General features: G+C 38.3%; 1 protein-coding gene across 2 annotated transcripts in view; it reads left to right on the forward strand.

The window, feature by feature from the left end:
- The first annotated feature begins 1,768 nt into the window (after positions 1-1,768).
- ZCCHC4 (zinc finger CCHC-type containing 4) overlaps positions 1,769-18,329 on the forward strand; it is a 48,496-nt gene continuing 31,935 nt past the window's right edge. For both annotated transcript variants that reach the window (XM_036090620.2, XM_036090621.2), the window contains exons 1-5: positions 1,769-1,918; positions 2,701-2,819; positions 3,599-3,681; positions 16,780-17,055; positions 17,513-17,593. In XM_036090620.2, coding sequence (XP_035946513.2) covers positions 1,792-1,918; positions 2,701-2,819; positions 3,599-3,681; positions 16,780-17,055; positions 17,513-17,593 — 686 coding nt within the window. In that variant the 5' untranslated portion in view covers positions 1,769-1,791. The remainder of the gene's footprint in view (positions 1,919-2,700; positions 2,820-3,598; positions 3,682-16,779; positions 17,056-17,512; positions 17,594-18,329) is intronic.

The following is an 18,329-nucleotide window of genomic DNA, read 5'->3' on the forward strand; positions in this document are numbered from 1 at the left end:
AGGGGGAGTCGCTGAATCCGAGCTCATTTTAGTGGCTTCAGGGATTCTGCTCTGTGAGATGGCGCGTACCCAGGGTCTGTCTCTGCGCTCCAGCCTCAGGGGACCCGTTTCCAGCTCTGCCACTGGTTTCCTTTGAACCTCCCGCTGATGTCCCTCAGCTTTCCTCTGCTCAAGGATTTTCCTGTACAAGTAGACAATAAAAAGAAACATTCCCAACTTACTGTTGTGAGCTCCTATTTATGCCCCTCTCAGCAAATATTCAGCGTACATGACTTTTACCGTATATGTCTGAATTATGAGGTGAGGTGGTGTTTGTTTGGTTTTTTTTCTTCCCAAAATTATGCCCCAGAAAAGAGGGAACTGCCTTATTTTTGACACCTTCACATTCTCTCACACTAAGGGGTACTCTCTCATTTGCCTTATTTGGGTCAACCCTTGTTGTACTTTTACTGTTTGGGGAAGGTTACCTGTAAAGCCTGCAAATCCATCCTGGTTTGGCCTGCTTCTATAGGTCACCCCACAGAATCAGAGTTATTTCAGAAAGATTCAGAAAATACAGATTCAGTGACTATTTTTGGTGGTATGATTTCATGAACTCAACCACAAATTTTGTAAAGAAGTCTTTCAATGACCACAAATCTGTACCTACAAGAAATTTTTTTTAAAATTTCAAATAAATTTTATTTATTTGAAAGAGAGCAAGAGTGAGAGTGATCACAGAGGGAGAGGGAGAAGCAGACTTCCCACCGAGCAGGGAGCCCAATGCGGGGCTCCGTTCCAGGACCCCGAGATCATGCATGACCTGTGCTGAAGGCAGAAGCTTAACCAACTGAGCCACAGGCACCCCGGAAATTGTATTAAACTTGTACATGCACTAAACCTGGGGAGAACTGACATCTTCACTATGTTGAGTATTCTTAACGTAGTGACACAGTCTCTACATTTATTTAGATCGTTGATTTTTTTCATTAACATTTTGTTGTGTTCTGCATACAAGTCCTGTACATATTTTGTTAGATTTACACCTAAGTACTTCATTTATCTGAGCAGTTGTAAGTGGTGTTTTATTTCCAGTTTGGGTGTTCATTGCATCATTCCTAGTACATAGAAGTATGACTGGGTTTTGTGTTTGTTTACCTGGTATCTTGCAACCTTGCTGAACTCAATTTCAGCTGGAATTAGTTTTGCAGATTCCTTGGCATTTTCTAAGTAGACAATCATGTCATATGCAAAGAGGGAGTTTTATTTCTCTCTCTCTCTGATGTATAAATGTTGATGGATATGCAACTATAACGTGCAACAGGTAGCGTTGCCCAAGAGGTAGAAGAGAACAGTGTGACTCTGACTTTGGGGAAAAAAAGAAGAGGATGTTTTCCGCAAACGCGGTTGCTGCAGCCATCTCTATTGTCAGGTGCTGGTGGTGGTGATGCTGCCTTTGGTCTTAAAACCCTACCAAATCTTTTCTCCGAAGAGTCATCTCATCTCCTGGCTGTATTCTTAGGAGAGGAGGGTACTTGCGGTGCTGAGGGTAAAGCAGAAAATAGGTGAGCTTATTGCACAGATCCAGTAAATTGCCTGCAAACACCCCCAACCCTGTCCCCCACTCCCAAAACCCCTACCCCTGCCCGCCCGCCAGGGATCCCATAGGGGCAGCCAGGGCAGAAGGGACGGCTTTTCGGGACTCAGTTCCTCCTAGGCGCGCGGGGGCGCTGTGAGTTCTCTCCCGGCGCGGCGGCACTCTTTCTCAGCCTCCTCGGTATGCACTGAGGCTTTCGGGACGGTGGCGGCAAGATGGCGGCATCCAGGGATTGGCTGGGAACAGTGGAGGCAGAGGGAAGCGCGGGGCGCCAGGCGAGCTCAGGAGTGGAGGTGGTATTTCCTTCCGATCCCGCCACCCCCGCCCCGCTGTGTCCTCACGGTGGGTGTGCGTCTGGGCTCAGCCGAGCTGTCGGGCGCGAGGGGCGGAAGTTAGCCTGAAGATGCCTTGGGCTTCTTAGGGCTCCCAGATTTGTATCTTCCTCGGTTTCACCATGTGTGATGCCAAAAAACGCCCTTTCCTGGGGACGTAGTGTTTTCAGTTTACTTAAGAAACTGTCATAGAAAGTCCTCACTGTGGTGGTTTTTGCTCCGTGGCTGTTACATTTCCCCCCCCCCCCCCCAAGGGAAGAGGCAGAGTCTAGGCAAAGGGGATGCATGTTACTGAGTAAATCCATTGCCGAATACTTGGGGATTTCATTGGTTGTTTTGCTGTCTTTTTATTTTAAAAAGTTAGGGGGAAGGATAGCATGAATTATTGCTCAGAGACCAGACCTAGTTTTTCTCTAATTTGTGGAGAGAGGATGTGCCCACATCCGACTCCAAAAGCTCAGATTTTCACTGAAAGGATAACTGGGTGGAGGTGGCAAAGTGCTCCGTTCTCTGGATCCCTTCCGTATTTTTCGTCTCAGGACCCAGATCATTCACCATGTAGACAGCAACTGACAATGGCATTTTCTTTCTGCAGAGACTAGTTTTCAAGAGTTACGCCTCAAGTAATCAGTGCCTAAATGTGATGGGGGGGAAAAAAGTAAACAGAGTGGGCTTAATTATGACAAATTGTGCATAAAACCAAATCAAGTTTTATTTAAGGGCAGTGAAAACTAGGAACTTGATGTAGATGACTATTGTTTGACATGTTTTTTTTCCCCATTCTGGAACTAGGACCTACTCTTCTGTTTGTAAAGGTGAACCAAGGGAAAGAAGAAACACGGAGATTTTATGCCTGCTCGGCCTGTAGAGATAGAAAAGACTGTAATTTTTTTCAGTGGGAAGATGAAAAGGTATATCAACTTTTTAGACATTTTTTAAAATTTTTGATGTATGTGACAATTTGAGAATGTCTAAACCAATAAAAACATGCAACTTGAGCATTAAATGAGCTAAATCTCTTCAGATAGATGAAGATACTATGCTTTTTGATTCGACAGACTGGAGTTTATACTTACTCTAAACTTACTCTGGGTGCTGATGTCGTAAACGACTGTCTCAAAGACCGTTCCCTTTTAAGACTCTGAGGTGTCAATACTGGGTGGCTGATCTTTTATTTGCAAATACAGATTTCTCCCTAAAGAGTTTAGGTTGTGATCATTCCAGGCAGTGTTTTAGAAAAACATTTTTTTTTTTTTTAAACATTTGCATTGAGCATCCATTACAGCTGCTGTACAACGGATGAAGGCACTTAGAGATAGAGTTATGAGCTTGGTATCCTCTTGGTATCTAACTCAGCTCCAGTTAAAGTTTCTGAAAGTTTTGTTTAGAAAAATTTCAGCTTTGTTAGGTTTATTAGAAAACCGTCTTGTTTACAACTCTTCTGCACACCTGTTAAAATCACCATGTGTAAGATAATCTCTCAGTGCTTTAATATGTTAGGTATTGCTTCATGCTCCTCTAGAACTTTCCCAGTTTAATGTGTTTTGTTTTTGTTCTCCCCTGAAACAGATGCTTGTTTACAACATGGAGCTGCTTTAATTGGCTTCTTGATGTCAGAATGTGATACCAGTTTTTCTAGGATGATAGCAAGTTTGATAGTTTATTAAATGGTGCTTTTATTCCTTTTCAGTTGTCAGGAGCTAGACTTGCTGCCCGAGAAGCTCATAACCGAAAATGTCAGCCTCCTCTGTCCCGAGCGCAGTGTGTGGAAAGGTGCTGATGTGTTGTCATTTTTATTTATTATTTTTGTTTTGTTTTGTTTTTCCCTGTGCCTTTGCACTTACTTTCATTTAAAAAAAAATTTATTGTGGTAAAATATATGTAACATAAAATTTGCCATTTTAATATTAAGTATACAGTTCGGTGGCGTTAATTATATCCACAGTGTTGTGCCATTTCCACCATTACCTATTTCCAAAACCTTTTCATCACCCCAAAGAGAAACTCTGTTACTATTAAGCAATGACTCCCCATTCCAATTCTTCCCAAACCCTGGTAACCTCTACTATACTCTATGGATTTGACTATTCTAGCTACCTCATGTAAGTGGAATCATATATTTGTCCTTTTATGCCTGGCTTATTTTACTTACCATGTTTTTAAGGTTCATCCATGTTGTAGTATGTGTCAGAACCTCCTCCTTTTTATGGCTGAATAATATTCCATTATACACACACACCCATCTTGTTGATCTCTTCATCCATCAGTGAACACTTGGGTTGTTTTCCCCTTTTGGCTGTTGTGAATAATGCTCCAGTGAACATTGGCATACAAATATCTGTTTGAGTCTCTGTTTTCATTTCTTCTGCGTATATACTTAGGAGTGGAATTATTGGATCATATTGTAATTCTGTGTGTAGTTTTTCGAGGAACCACCAAACTCTTTTCCACAGTGGCTGCACCATTTTACATTTCCCGCCAGCAATGTACGAGGGTTCCACTTTTTCCACATCCTTGTCAACACTTACTATTTTCTGTTTTTTTGGTTATCTTAGTAGTTGTGAAGTGATGTGTCATTGTGGTGTTGAATTTTGGGTCCACAGTGAGTAATGATGTTGATTATCTTCGTGTGCTTATTGGCCATTTGTGTATGTTCTTTGGAGAAATGTCTGTTCAAGTCCTTTGTTAATTTTTTTTTTTTTTTTTAAAGATTTTACATTATTTGAGACAGAGAGTGAGAGAGCACAAGCAGGGGGAGCGGCAGGCAGAGGGAGAAGCAGGCTCCTTGCTGAGCAAGGAGCCCGATGCCAGACCTGATCCCAGGACGCTGGGATCACGACCCGAGCCAAAGGCAGACGTTTAACTGACTGAGCCACCCAGGCATCCCCCTTTGTTCATTTTTAATAGGATTGTAATTTTTGTTGATGAATCATAGGAGTTCTTTATATGTTAAGGGATGTTACACCCTTAACAGATACACGATTTGTACAAGCTCTCTCCTGTTCTGTAGATTGCCTTTTCACTTTCTTGATGATGTCCTTTGATGCACCAGAGTTTTTAAATTTGATGAAGTCCAATTTATCAGATTTTTGCTTTTGTTTTCCTTGCTTTTGATGATATAGCTAGGAATCCATTGTCATATCCACTGTTAGGAAGATTTACCATAATGTGTCTTTTTTGAAATACTAAAAGAACTAAAACATTTTTTGGAAGTTGTGAACATCTCTTTTTAAAAAAGCTACATTGTTGAAATGCTTTATTGGGTGACTGGGAATTGAATCCTAGATTTAATTGTTTGGAGACCTGTGAAAAGCCACCTTCTCCTGTGTCATAGGCCTTGTTCGTAAATGCTGGGAGAAGCTCCTTAAGAAGGCCCTGGTCTGGGTTGCTGGTAACGAATAGGTTTTCACTCTCAAGGCAACTCCTTTAGTTACCTGGGCTGCTGTGTTCAGGAGGATTCTGAGGTCTTATCTATGTTAAGTGGAAAGGAGAACTGGGCTCTATTAAAAATACCTTTCTTGAACTTGTTACATTGTGAAGTCTTTTGATAGAGGAGGCTGTTTCTTAAGATAACTTGATCACTCCTAACTAAAGTACTTAATCAGTGATAACTACTTGCTATATGGAAATTCAGTCAACAACAAAAAATATTTACAAGGGAATTAATGTAAATTGAGCACTACTGTGAGCCAGCTAGTGTGCTGTGTTTGACAGGAGAATTATGTAATCTTGCTAAGGTGGGTCACTTAGATGAGAAAATTGAGGCCTGGAGAAGTTGAGTGACTTCATTAAGCTATCACTATTAGAATGACTTAGCAGTGACTCCGACTTATGCCTCTGATTTTAAAATGTTGTTTTTAGACATAAAAGCAGATCGTAGTTAACATATGGTGCATAATGATTTAAGGAGATTTAAGAAGATAAAACATGAGTTACATAGAGATACAATGAGATTATCATAATGACATAAAATAGAATATCAAAGTTGCAGAAAGTAGAAAGTAGAAAAACATCACCCATTGTTTCTCCCTTTGAACCCATCACCTTGTTCATTTTGTAGTATTTTCTCCTGGCCTTTTTTTTTTTTTTTTTTTTTTAACCTGTGCCAAAGTTTGTTTTACAAGATCGTAGCCATAATGTATACATAGTTTCTTGTACTTTGCCTTATGGATTTTATCTGATAAGCCTTTTTTTTATGTTATGACATAAGGATATTGGTAATTCAGTTAAACTCTATAAGAAACTCTAGGTGATCTTGTTTCCTTGTGTAATAAAATTTTAGTCGGGAGCTAAACCACTGTTCTTTGTACTGCCAGGGTGTGTTTTTTTGATAATAATTTTGGAAATTCATATTTCATGTTAATTAGAAAATAAAAACACTGGCTAAAATGTGAAGTATTAAAGAATTTTCAAAAGGTCATTTCTTGGAGGTCATACTTTCATCTGTAATCTAGTGCTGATTCTTGAGAGCAGGTCTTAATAAAATAATCCTCCACATTTTAAATCATCTGTAACCCATAACCTTGGATTTTGTTGCCCAAGCTTGCTTGCTTACTTGCTTCCTTCTTTCCTTCCATCCATGTATTCATTCTTTATTGAGGGCTCAAAAAGAACTTAAAATGCTGGTAGTGGAGTTGAGATATGCAAAGATAATGCAATGCTAAGAAGATTGTGCTAAATGTAGAAAATATTGATAGGAAAAACTGAGTGCTCTGGAAAGTCAGCAACGACGCAGCTACCTCGTGCTGTCGCCAATCAATACAGTTTAAGGACTTGAGCAGGTTTTGAAGGGTGGGGAGAAGTTGACGCTTTTTGAAATGTATCATTGATTTCGCTGCCTCACTTTGGGATTGATGCGGTCATGTTTGCTTAGGGGCCTTCTGTGGAGAAAAACATTTGAAAGCAGGCATTCCTCTAAAAATTTAAACTTTTGGCTTTTTAAAATCAAAAGTTTACTAACTTACTTATTCCGTGTTCCTAAGTTCCCTCTTCTCTTAGATGAGAAAATGGAGACTAGCCGTTCATCGTTGTGTGTAAATGAACCTAAGGATGATGTACTATTACTTGAGATTGTAACCGTTTTCAAAGTTAACTTTCTACAGCTCATTTATAAATTATCTTATGAAATAAGTAGTCCATTTGAAAGTATTAAATGCATTTAAACATGATTCCTGTTCTATAATGCAAACCTTCATCTGTCGCTGTTGAAGTCACAATAGCTTTTCATTGATAATTCCTTCTCCAAATTGTTAGAAAGGAATTGTGGTAGCTAGCAAGATAAATTGGCCCGTGTTACTTGATTTTTATGGAGCTGGCAGTGCTCCGCAGACGTCTGCGTGCTGCAGAACAGGATTTGATATTCGTTTTTTAATCTCACTCTTTGAACCATGCTTTATATTTCATGTGTTCAGTTGACAGATTTACATCTTGTGTCTGAGATTTGACTTCCTGATAGTTTTTAGCTGCCTCTTAACGCCCTGAAATGTCATTCTGTTATGTAGTATGTTGGCACCTTATTGTGACCTATGAAGTCTTAGGGAAGATATATTTTAATGCTAAAATAAGCATTAATTTATGTGCGTCCGTATAGTTTTGTTTAGTTGATATTTCATTTGGTTATGTTTTTTCAGAGCTCATTTAAACTCAGATTTTCAAGGTCTGCTATTAGGGAAATGCCATAAACATAATTCGTCTACTCCAAGAAAGGCAAATGGAACATCAAACGGAGATCAATAAAAATGACATTTCAAAATGCTAGCCTGCAAATTGTGAATCATGCTGAGCCATGCAGTGGAATGAATTTCCTCTGCCCCTCGGGTATGTGTAGAAAGTACAATGAGGAGAGAGCGCTGAGTAAGCCTCAGCCCTTACGCTCTCATGTTCTTCCTACCATACTTCTAAAAAACCTTGTTTCTGAATGTTAAATTTAAAGCAGTATACTTGAATGATTATGATGTGCTTTTGAGTAGAAAGAAGTATGCATGAGATCTCCGTTTATCTTTTGTCAAGAAAAGGTTAATAAACTAGCAGAAAAGCTTTCTGAGAAACGGTTTTGACAAGGCACAAAGATATATAAGTGGAGGTTCATTTAACAGTATTCTTCTTTTCCTTTGTTTCAAAGTAATTAAACTTGGTGTCCTAAGCACCGTCAGAGAGTCCTGTGTATGAGCGAATTGTACCCCAGTCCTTCATGGTTTCAAACCGTCTTTCATCTCTTCCTGGTGATTTGGCAGCTTCCCCTGCCCTCAGTGGGCATCACTTGGTGAGGGATAGGCAGTCCTTCTGATTGTGTTTAAGTAACAGAACCTGACACAGCTTTACCTGTGGGGATCTTCCTTCTCTTTTTTCCTTTAAGGCCCTTGATTGTTGTTGTCATTCTTTCAAGGATGAGTGTTTGCTTCCCTAATATGAAACGTACGCTCTGTTGCTCCGTTTTAGTTCTGACTGCATGTATAATACTTTTGCGTTTTGGGGACTGAAATTGTAGGTGATGGCAGTGACCCTCGCGTGTAGTTCCAACAGTGCACTGTGCCGAGTTGAAGAGATGACAGCATGAAGGCCTGGGACAGGTTTGCACGTGGGGGGACCATCCCAGCTACGTCATGACCTCTGTCTGGCTGATGGCATTACATATCATATCTCAGTGTCATAGATGCTAAAATGTGAAAGCATATGCGTCTTAGAAGCGATGAAATGGAGGGACTCCTGGGTGGCTCAGTTGGTTAAGCGGCTGCCTTTGGCTCAGGTCATGATCCTAGGGCCCTGGGATCGAGTCCCGCATCGGGCTCCCTGCTTGGCAGGAAGCCTGCTTCTCCCTCTGCCTGCAGCTCCCACTGCTTGTACTCTCGCTCACTCTCTCTCACCCATGCTCTCTCTCTCTAGCAAATAAATAAATAAATAAATCTTAAAAAAAAAAAAAAAAAAGAAGCAGCGATGAAATGGGATGGTTGGATTTTGCTTTGTGATCCAGTCTGATAGGCTTTCTTTTCGTGGGTAGATTTAGCTCATTTGCAGAGTGGCTATAACAGACATGCTTGATCTTGGTTTTGCTGTATTATTTTATGCTTTCTGGTTTTTTGCTTCTCTGCTCTCTTTCACTATGTGGCATATGTTTTCTTTTTTTAATGTGTATTTCTTCTATTTTTTTGTTCTTATGGTTGCCTTTGTAGCTTTTTATGCTATATTTAATCCTTCTGTTTTTTTTTAGATTGTCTTCATACATCTAAAAATGAGAAATGATGAACTTGTATATTTCATCTTCTCATCTCTTTCTCTACAGTCACTGTCCAGTTTTGGTTGATTATTTTTAGGGATAACCTTTATGCCTTTCAATATTGCTTACAGCTTTTACTTGATTTTTCAGTTTTAAATGTTATCTTTTGGCCTCTGACTCTTAACACATGAGAAAATCAGTATACTTACATGATCTCCCACTTTCTCTGGGACTTCCCCCACCTCTTATATTTGGATTTATATTATTTACATTTTATACTGTAACTATTATACTGATATTGTTCTGTTTTTATTCTGTGGTTAAATGGATTCGGTGCTTACTGACAGCCCCTTTGCTGTAGTTCCTTCATTTATCTCCTATTTGGCTAAAATTCATCCTCTAGTGTTTTTTTCTTTTTAAATAAAAGTCTTACGGTAATCAGAAGTTTTATTTATTTATTTATTTATTTATTTATTTATTTTTAAAGATTTTATTTATTTTTTGACAGAGAGAGATAGCAAGAGAGGGAACACAAGCAGGGGGAGTGGAAGAGGAAGAAGCAGGCTTCTCGCTGAACAGGGAGCCCGACGTGGGGCTCGATCCCAGGACCCTGGGATCATCACCTGAGCCGAAGGCAGACGCTTAACAACTGAGCCACCCAGGCGCTCATAATCAGAAATTTTAAATCAAAATCCCTATGTGGCTATTGTATGGTTCCGTTTACATGAAATATCCTAAACAGGCAAATCTATTAAGACAGAAAGTAGATTTGTGGTTGCTAGAGGCTGGGGGTTGGGGAATGGGGAGTGACTGCTGATGGGTACAGGGTTTCTTTTTGAGGTGATGAGATTGTTCTGGAATAAGATTGTGGTGATGATTACTCCATGAACGTTCTCCATGAACATTCTAAAAACCACTGAATTGTGCACTTTAAAAGGGAGATTGTATGGTATGTGAATTAAATTTCAGTAAAAAAATAAAATCTGTATGTGGCAATGGAATCAAATAGTTCAAAAACTAAATAGAGGCTTTACAAAGAACAACACCCCTGCCTCCACCTGTGCATTTCCCCTTCTCCAGAAGTAACTATAGTCAGCTCTTTTGGCTAATTATTTTAGAACTTACCTTCCTGTCTCTGAAATATAAAACATGCTCATATTGCTACTTCCTGATTTATCAAGTTTTGAAATTATCTATTTCCTATGGAAGTTGAGGGTTTATCTTTCTTTCTCTCCTCTCCTCCCCTCACCCCTCCACCGCCCCCCCCATAATCCATACCTTTTTCCTACCCCATTTGAATATGGTTATATCACAATTTTGGTTAGATTCATGTTTTAGTGTTTGCGTTATTATAACCATATAAGTGCTGCTCAGAGTTAAACCATGTAATAAATCAAAATAAGTTTTTTCTTTTCTACACAGCTTTTTGTTTTCTTTGGAGTTAGTAATAGTCTTGGGTTTTTTATTATTGTAGCTGCTATTGGCTTATTTATGTGCTTATCCCTGCTTCAACTGCAAACTCTCTGCCAGTTGTCTAAATCCTTTAAGAACATTCAGATATAGCATAATCAATCCATTGGTTTCATCTTCTTAGAGAAATCTGTCCTACGGCTTTCAGAAATGCTCTAGTCTGGAATGTCCTCTTCACCTGGCACCCAGCTGTCCATCAGTTTCTTCAGTAAGGACCCAGATTATATGATTACCTAACCTGAGTTCTTCCAAGTCCCAAAATATTTGTTTACTTCCTTTATTCTTGAATGGCACTGATCCAACTATAAAATTATTCAGATTCCATGTTTTCCTTGGGGCAATTGCGGGATTGCTTCACATCCTCCAGAGCAGTACTTCTTAAATGATCTCTGTGAAAGGATCAGTCTTTTGTTTGTTTGCTTGTTTTATGTTCTTGTTTTTATTCTCTACCCATTGGGATCAGATACTTCTGTAAATATAATGAAAATAAATTACTAGAAAATAAAATGAAAAAAAGAGAAGACATACAGACTACAAGCCCACATTTTTTTATTAGTTTGAACAGACATAAAAGTGCTCTAATTGGTATAAAAATTTCTAAACGTAGACTCTTGATATCTGTCTTTGTCTCATCAGGAACTGGTAACAGTTGACCGCCAGCACTGGTGCGTGGCCAGTCTATGAGGAACACTGTTCTAGAGTTAAATTTGGTTTTACCACCCAACAATTCTGAAATCTGCGTTTCTGCAGATACCTTTATCTATGCTGATACTTGATGATCCCTATGCAGATGATGGAATTCTAGGTTGGAAATATTTTTCCCTCAGGATTTGGAAGGCAATGTTCCATTTACTTTTGTCTTCATTATAGCTGTTGAGAAGTTCAAGTTCAGAAAGTTCATTCCTGATCTCATAAATGATCTGTGAGCCATTTGATCCCTTTGTCTTTTTTTTTTCTTAGAATCTTACTATTCCTACAGGTGTGACATTTCATGATTACCTATCTTGATGTGAGTCTGTTATATCCTATTTTGCTGGGTATTAGGTAACTCCTTTCAAACTGGAAACTCGTGTCCTTCAGGTCTGAGAAATTTCCCAGATTATATTCCTGTTGCCAAAGAATGAAAAACCAAGTCGCATGTGATTTAGGGCTGAGTACAACCCATTTCTTGCTTAGTATTTTCTGGGGTCCTCTTTGCTTGTTTTCTTTTTTTTTTTTTTTTTTTTTTATTTTATTTTATTTTTTTTAATTTTTTTTAAAGATTTTATTTATTTATTTGACAGAGAGAGACACAGCGAGAGAAGGAACACAAGCAGGGGGAGTGGGAGAGGGAGAAGCAGGCCTCCTGCGGAGCAGGGAGCCCGATGCGGGGCTCGATCCCAGGACCCTAGGATCATGACCTGAGCCGAAGGCAGACGCTTAACGACTGAGCCACCCAGGCACCCCTTTGCTTGTTTTCAAAGCAAGCAAATTCTTGCCTTTTCTTTAAAGCACTTTTAAAAATCTTTTATTGTGGAAAATTTCAGGCATATACAAAAGCAGAGAGAACAGTGTAAAGAATCTCCCACACCCACACACAGCTTCATCAGTCATCAGTATGTGGCTAATTTTATTTCACTTATACCTTCTACCCTGACCTTCAGTGTAGATATTATATAATTGTACCCATAAATATGTTTCTATGTATCTCAAGAAATAAGGCCTTTAAAAAAAAAAACATAATCACAATACTGTTAAAATACCTAAAAAATGAAACAATTCTTTAATGTTACATAACATGCAGTTAATATTCACATTTCTCAGATTAGCCTGTAAATGCCATTTTATAATTGGTTTTACAAATCAGGATCCAGACAGGGTTTGTGCGTTGTAATTTGTTGATATCTTTAATCATTTGTTGAAGAAACAGAGTAATTTGTCCTATAGAATTCCTCACATTCTGGATTTGTTGATTGCATGCTGTAATGTTTAACATTTATTCTATCCCTATATTTCTTGTAGTGCTATTATCAGACTCAAGTTCAGTTTTAGGGGGCAATACTCTTTTGTAAGTAATGGGGTATATTTCCTTTTGTATTACATAGATAATGTCTGGCTATTCACTTTGTGTGATTTTAAGATTGATCATGTGCACATTAGCCAGTCTATAAGCAGTACAATTGATTTTGTATATTAATCTTTGAGTTTACTTACTAGTTGTAGCAACTTATTTATTTATTTATTTATTTATTTATTTATTTATTTATTTATTTGACAGAGAGAGACATAGCGAGAGAGGGAACACAAGCAGGGGGAGTGGGAAAAGGAGAAGCAGGCTTCCCGCTGAGCAGGGAGCCCGATGTGGGGCTCGATCCCAGGACTCTGGGCCCATGACCTGAGCCGAAGGCAGACGCTTAACGACTGAGCCACCCAGGTGCCCCATCAACTTTTTAAAAAATATTTCCTCAGGACTTTCTACATATATGATCATGTTATCTGTGAATAAAATTTTTATGTTTCCTTTCCAGTCTGTGCCTTTTATTTCTTTTTCTTGTCTTATCAAAGTGGTTGGAATCCCAGTCAGTGTTGAATAGAAATGGTAAAAGTAGACATCTTTGCTTGTGTCCCAGTCTTGGGAGGAATGTGTTCAGTCTTTTACCAGTATGGTGTTAAGCTATAGGTTTTTCTCAGATGCCCTTTATCAGGTTGTGGAAGTTCTCTTCTGTTCCTAGTTTTCTGAGAATCTTTCTCGTAGATGAGAAAGTGCTTTTTTCCTGCATTTAATGAGATGATATATATATATATTTTTAAGATTGTTAATATGGTTCGGGCGCCTGGGTGGCTCAGTCGTTAAGCGTCTGCCTTCGGCTCAGGTCATGATCCCAGGGTCCTGGGATCGAGTCCCACATCGGGCTCCCCGCTCTGCGGGAAGCCTGCTTCTCCCTCTCCCATTCCCCCTGCTTGTGTTCCTGCTCTCGCTATGTCTCTCTCTGTCAAGAAAATAAATAAAATCTTTAAAAAAAAAAAAAAAAAAAAAAGATTGTTAATATGGTGAATTGCATTGATCAAATGCAAACATTGAAGCAGCCTGGCATTCCTGGGCTAACCTGCACTTAGTCATGCTCTTTTACCTTCTTTATATATTGTGGCTTTGACTTGCTAAAATTCCATTAATTTTTGAGTTTGTGTTTATGAGGTTTATTGTTCTTTGGTTTTCTGATAACATTTTTTTTCTGGTTTGGTATTGGGGTCATGCTGGCCTAATGAAAGGAATTGGGAACTGTACTTTCCTCTTCAGTGTACTGGAAGAATTTGTGTAGAATTGGTATTGCCTCCCTGTCTTCTTTTTGGCATTGTTTCCAGTGAGAAATCTGATATTATTCTCTTAATCTTTGTTCCTCTGTACATGTCTTTTTTCTTCTGATTTTAAGATTTTCTCTTTTTCACTGATTTTGAATAATTTTATTATGATGCATCTTATAGTTTTCTTTGTGTTTCTTGTACTTGAGGTTCTCTGAGCTTCTTGAATCTTTTGATGTAATTTTTGGAAAATTTCAGCCATAATTTTTTCAAAATTTTTTCTGCCCACCTCCCTTGGGGGTCCATTTTCATGTATTTTGGTCCCTTGGTGTTTCATTTTGGATAATTTCTAAGGCTGTTCCTTCATATATATTGTTCTTTTTTCTGTGATGTCTAAATTGCTGTTAATCCCATCTAGGGTATTTTTCAGCTCAGACAATTAAAAAAAATCTTTCAAGTTCAGTTTGGGTCTTTTAATATTTTCTGTGTTTTTACTTAATAAGCTCATGCTTTTTTCTACCACTTGAACATGTAGAGTATAGTTATAGTAAATGGTTCTGATGTCTCTGTCTACTGATTATAGGTAGCACCTCTGTCATCTGACTCAGTATCAACTGATTGGTTTTGTTGGTGTTTATTTTGCCCCTTGTCATGGGTCATGTTTTCCTGTTTCTTATATCCCTGGTACTACTTGATTCAGTGCTGGCCCAGTGTCCATTTTACCTTCTTGTATCCTGGGTAGTTTTTCTTCCTTTACATATTTTTGAGCTTTGTTCTGGAACACAGTTGTTACTTGGCTATAGTTTGATACTCTTAAGCAGGATTTGGCACACTACAGGGCGCAGGCCAACTCTAGTCATGCCTGTTCATTTACATTGGGTTTGTAGCTCCTTTTGTGCTACAATCACAGAGTAGGTGTGACAGAGAAACCAGATGGCCTGCCAAGCTCAGTATTTATTACCTGATCCTGTACAGAAAAGGTTTGTTGTTCCTTGCTTTTGAAGGCTCACCTTTAAGCTTTTTGGCAAGACTAGAGCACTTTGTGGGGTAGAGTTAATTGCCCCCCCCCCCCCCCGAGTTAGTTACCCTCTTTAGCACCATACCTGATGCTTGTGTTTTATGAGGTTTCTCACTCGGGCACGTTGGTAGACAACCATTCTGTATCCTGTTGGGTGTCTGGTGATTGTCCTACCTGCTCCTTTCTAGTGCTTCTCTCCCTCGTTCTGGGTTCTTCCTTCACATGCACGTGCTGCTCAGTACTCAGCGACCGACTTGAGGGGAATCACGGCAAACCGTGCAGCTCTCTCTCTCAGTGTCCTGCTTTCTGGCCTGTGGGCTCCATATATGTATTCTCTAGTAGTCGGCCTGTGAATTCCAGCCGCCCTCGCCTCCACCACTTCTCAGCTCTGCCTCATCAGTTTGTTGAGCCGTGTTTGGGTTCTCCGTGCCTGTGACACTGGCTCGTCACAGGCAGTCAACTGGGCAGGTGTAGACTCCCTCCTCTGGTCCCTTCTCTTATTCACTGTTGGACTTCGGTTGTCCATTATGTTACTTTGTCTGTTTAAAAAAATTTTGAGGGCCAGGATGGTAAAACTAGTCTCTGTGACTCTATCATGGCTGGATATGGAGGTCTTCGACCCTTAGCATTTAATAACGGAAGGTAAATTCGGTGTTTCTGTTGCTGGAGAATGTCCTGGTTCTTTCTGCTGCATTTCGTGTCTTAGGGGCCCTTTTCTCTACTGACATTCTTACTTTGAATTACTATAAAATTTCCCCTGATACCACTTTCCCTTTTCTTCCCAACCATTGATAAAGCTGTCAGAAGCACAGTTATCATGGAAATAGAAACATTTAAATTACTGGCACGATAAGCTTATTTCTTGCTGTAGCCATTCAGAATATCGATTTGTCACTGCCTTGGGTGCTTTGAAGTGAAGCTCTGCTTAGATATAAAAAGTTTTAAAACCCACTTTGATTCTATGTGAAGTTCACAGTTTTTACAGTGCAGTTCTAGAGGTTAGTTCAGTTGAAACTCTGTGACTCTTCTTAAACTGTTAAGAATCCTTTAGTGCACTATTTGACATGCTTAGATTTAGACATTGCCGACCTGCTGTAGGCCTCGATACTGTTGTTTGTTTTTCTTTGGTTTTCTTACTCTGACTTCATATCTGGTACACCATATACAATATCAGCAGTTTTAAAATAACGTACTGTGATTATTTTCTCTCTGTAATTATCTCTAATAAAATGAAAGGAAAAAAAAAACCAAAGTGGTAACTTTGAAATCAGATAGGAGTATGACTTGAAAGAGATCAAATGGGCTATCAGTATGGGTTTTTTTTAAGGCTTTGGATATTGTCTAGCTTTTTTGGGGATGAGCTTTTTCAGAACTGCTTTCCTCAGTGCTGCTAAGAATAGAGGAACTTTGTAGGAACATTTTTTCTTTTAGGAGGTAATTTTTCTTGCTAAGTATGCCATAAAAAATTGAAGAATGACCTTAATTTCTCATTTTAAAATGACTGTCATATTGAGCCAGACTATTTAACACTTCAAAGTTAGAACACATGGATTTGTCAATAAATTTAAACGTGATAGTAGTCTCCATTACTACTAAGTTGTTTGAGTAATATATTATGTTCACATTTTAAATGGATATTGATCCTCATTCAGTGACTGAATTGGAGCATCTCAATTCTTATAAAATTGCTGATTCTTTTCTACTTTGTAGGTATGCAGCTGGACATAAATTCTAGCCAACATTCCACAGATTTTTTTTTTACCTTGGCTTCTTTACACGATACTCTTAAGGAAGTAATAGTACTTTGTGCATACTAAAAATAGCAAACAGAAATTGTCTTTAAGACCACAAACTTAAAATATATTACTTTGTGTTTAATTATGTCTTGAAGGTACTTGAAGTTTATTGAGTTGTCCCTGTCTCAGAGAAAGTTTTGTCAACGATGTCAGCAATTGCTGTTGCCAGACGATTGGGAGAAGCATCAGGAGCATCGAGTAGTAGGCGATATTTCTATCACCCAGTTGAAAAGGCCCAGTCAGCTTCTTTATCCATTGGAAAACAAGAAGACAAATGCTCAGTATTTGTTTGCTGATCGGAGCTGTCAGTTCTTGGTAGACCTACTTTCTACCCTTGGATTCACAAGAGTACTATGTATTGGAACACCAAGGTATGTTGTATGATTTTTTAAAAAACTTCTACTATGCCCACTATTTAAACTGTAAGAAAAAATTATCAAGTAGTTATTTACTATGTTCTGGGACATAGCATTGCAGTTTTAAATATACAAGAGAAGTATAAAGCACGGTCCCTCTCTTGAGGAGTTTGTAATCTATATTACATTTGAGAGAAATCTTTATAGATTTCTGATATATGATAGGAGATTCCTTCTGATTTGATTTTTTAATTGCTTATAATTTTAGACTTCTCCTTTTCAAATAAGTTCTGCCTTTTAAAAAAATATTTGAAAAACTGAAACCTTGGTTATATCCGCCAAATTCTCTTCAGTGTTTCATTGAAATATTAGAAATACCGGGAGAACATTGGTGGGGTTGTTTTGGTTTATTTGCTTATTATCTGTGGCATTTGTAATTCCTTATTAAGTTTGCTTTCATTAATTGTTTTAGGTTGCATGAGCTGATCAGATTGAAAGCATCAGGTGAAAAGAAGTCTAACATTAAAAGCCTTTTATTGGATATTGATTTTAGGTAGGTTTATAAAGTATGATATTTATTCTTATTCATTGTCTCCTGTTTCTGTTTAATGTTTTTCTCTTATTAATTGTTTATTACCTATTACAATCCTTTAATGTTCAGAAGTAGTAATTGGTTAGAAGCCACCTTTTTAGTCATATAAACTCCCCTTGTAATCTTCCATATTTCAAACAGGAAGGCAGTGGATTTCTTTTTGTTTTTTTTTTTTTGCTGGGTGTGCTTCCTAAATTTTTTCAATGAATGTGTCTCATTGACTTGGGCTTGTAATTTAGAGATAAATTCTTACTGAGTGAAATTTCTTCTCATACACTTATTTTTCAAAGATAATTCTTTGAAATTTTTCAAAGATAAATTCCAGGATTTTGTTTCATCATGATGTTTTAATATATTTATTTTAATATTTAATTAATTAATTTTAATTCATTTTATTTGTTCTCATTCTTTTAATATATTTTATTTTAACACATTTTATTCATTGTAATTTATTTTAATATATTTTACCAGATGATGTGCATATTGTCTTTCACTGGATATAGCCTGAGGTCAAGGGAGTGCAACCAGGGAACAGACAGGTCTTAAAGCAGAGGATTAGCAAACAGATGGAGTCTGTGGGAGAGGGTCAGAATTAAATGGCATCTGACATGTTGGGACAAACAGCGATGAGACTGCTGGAGGAGCACAGGTTGTGGCTCCCTTTAGGTGGTAATTTGGTAGCATATGTGTCCATCCA

Source organism: Halichoerus grypus, chromosome 3 (genome assembly GCF_964656455.1).
Source record: "Halichoerus grypus chromosome 3, mHalGry1.hap1.1, whole genome shotgun sequence".
In the NCBI taxonomy this organism is placed as follows: domain Eukaryota; kingdom Metazoa; phylum Chordata; class Mammalia; order Carnivora; family Phocidae; genus Halichoerus; species Halichoerus grypus.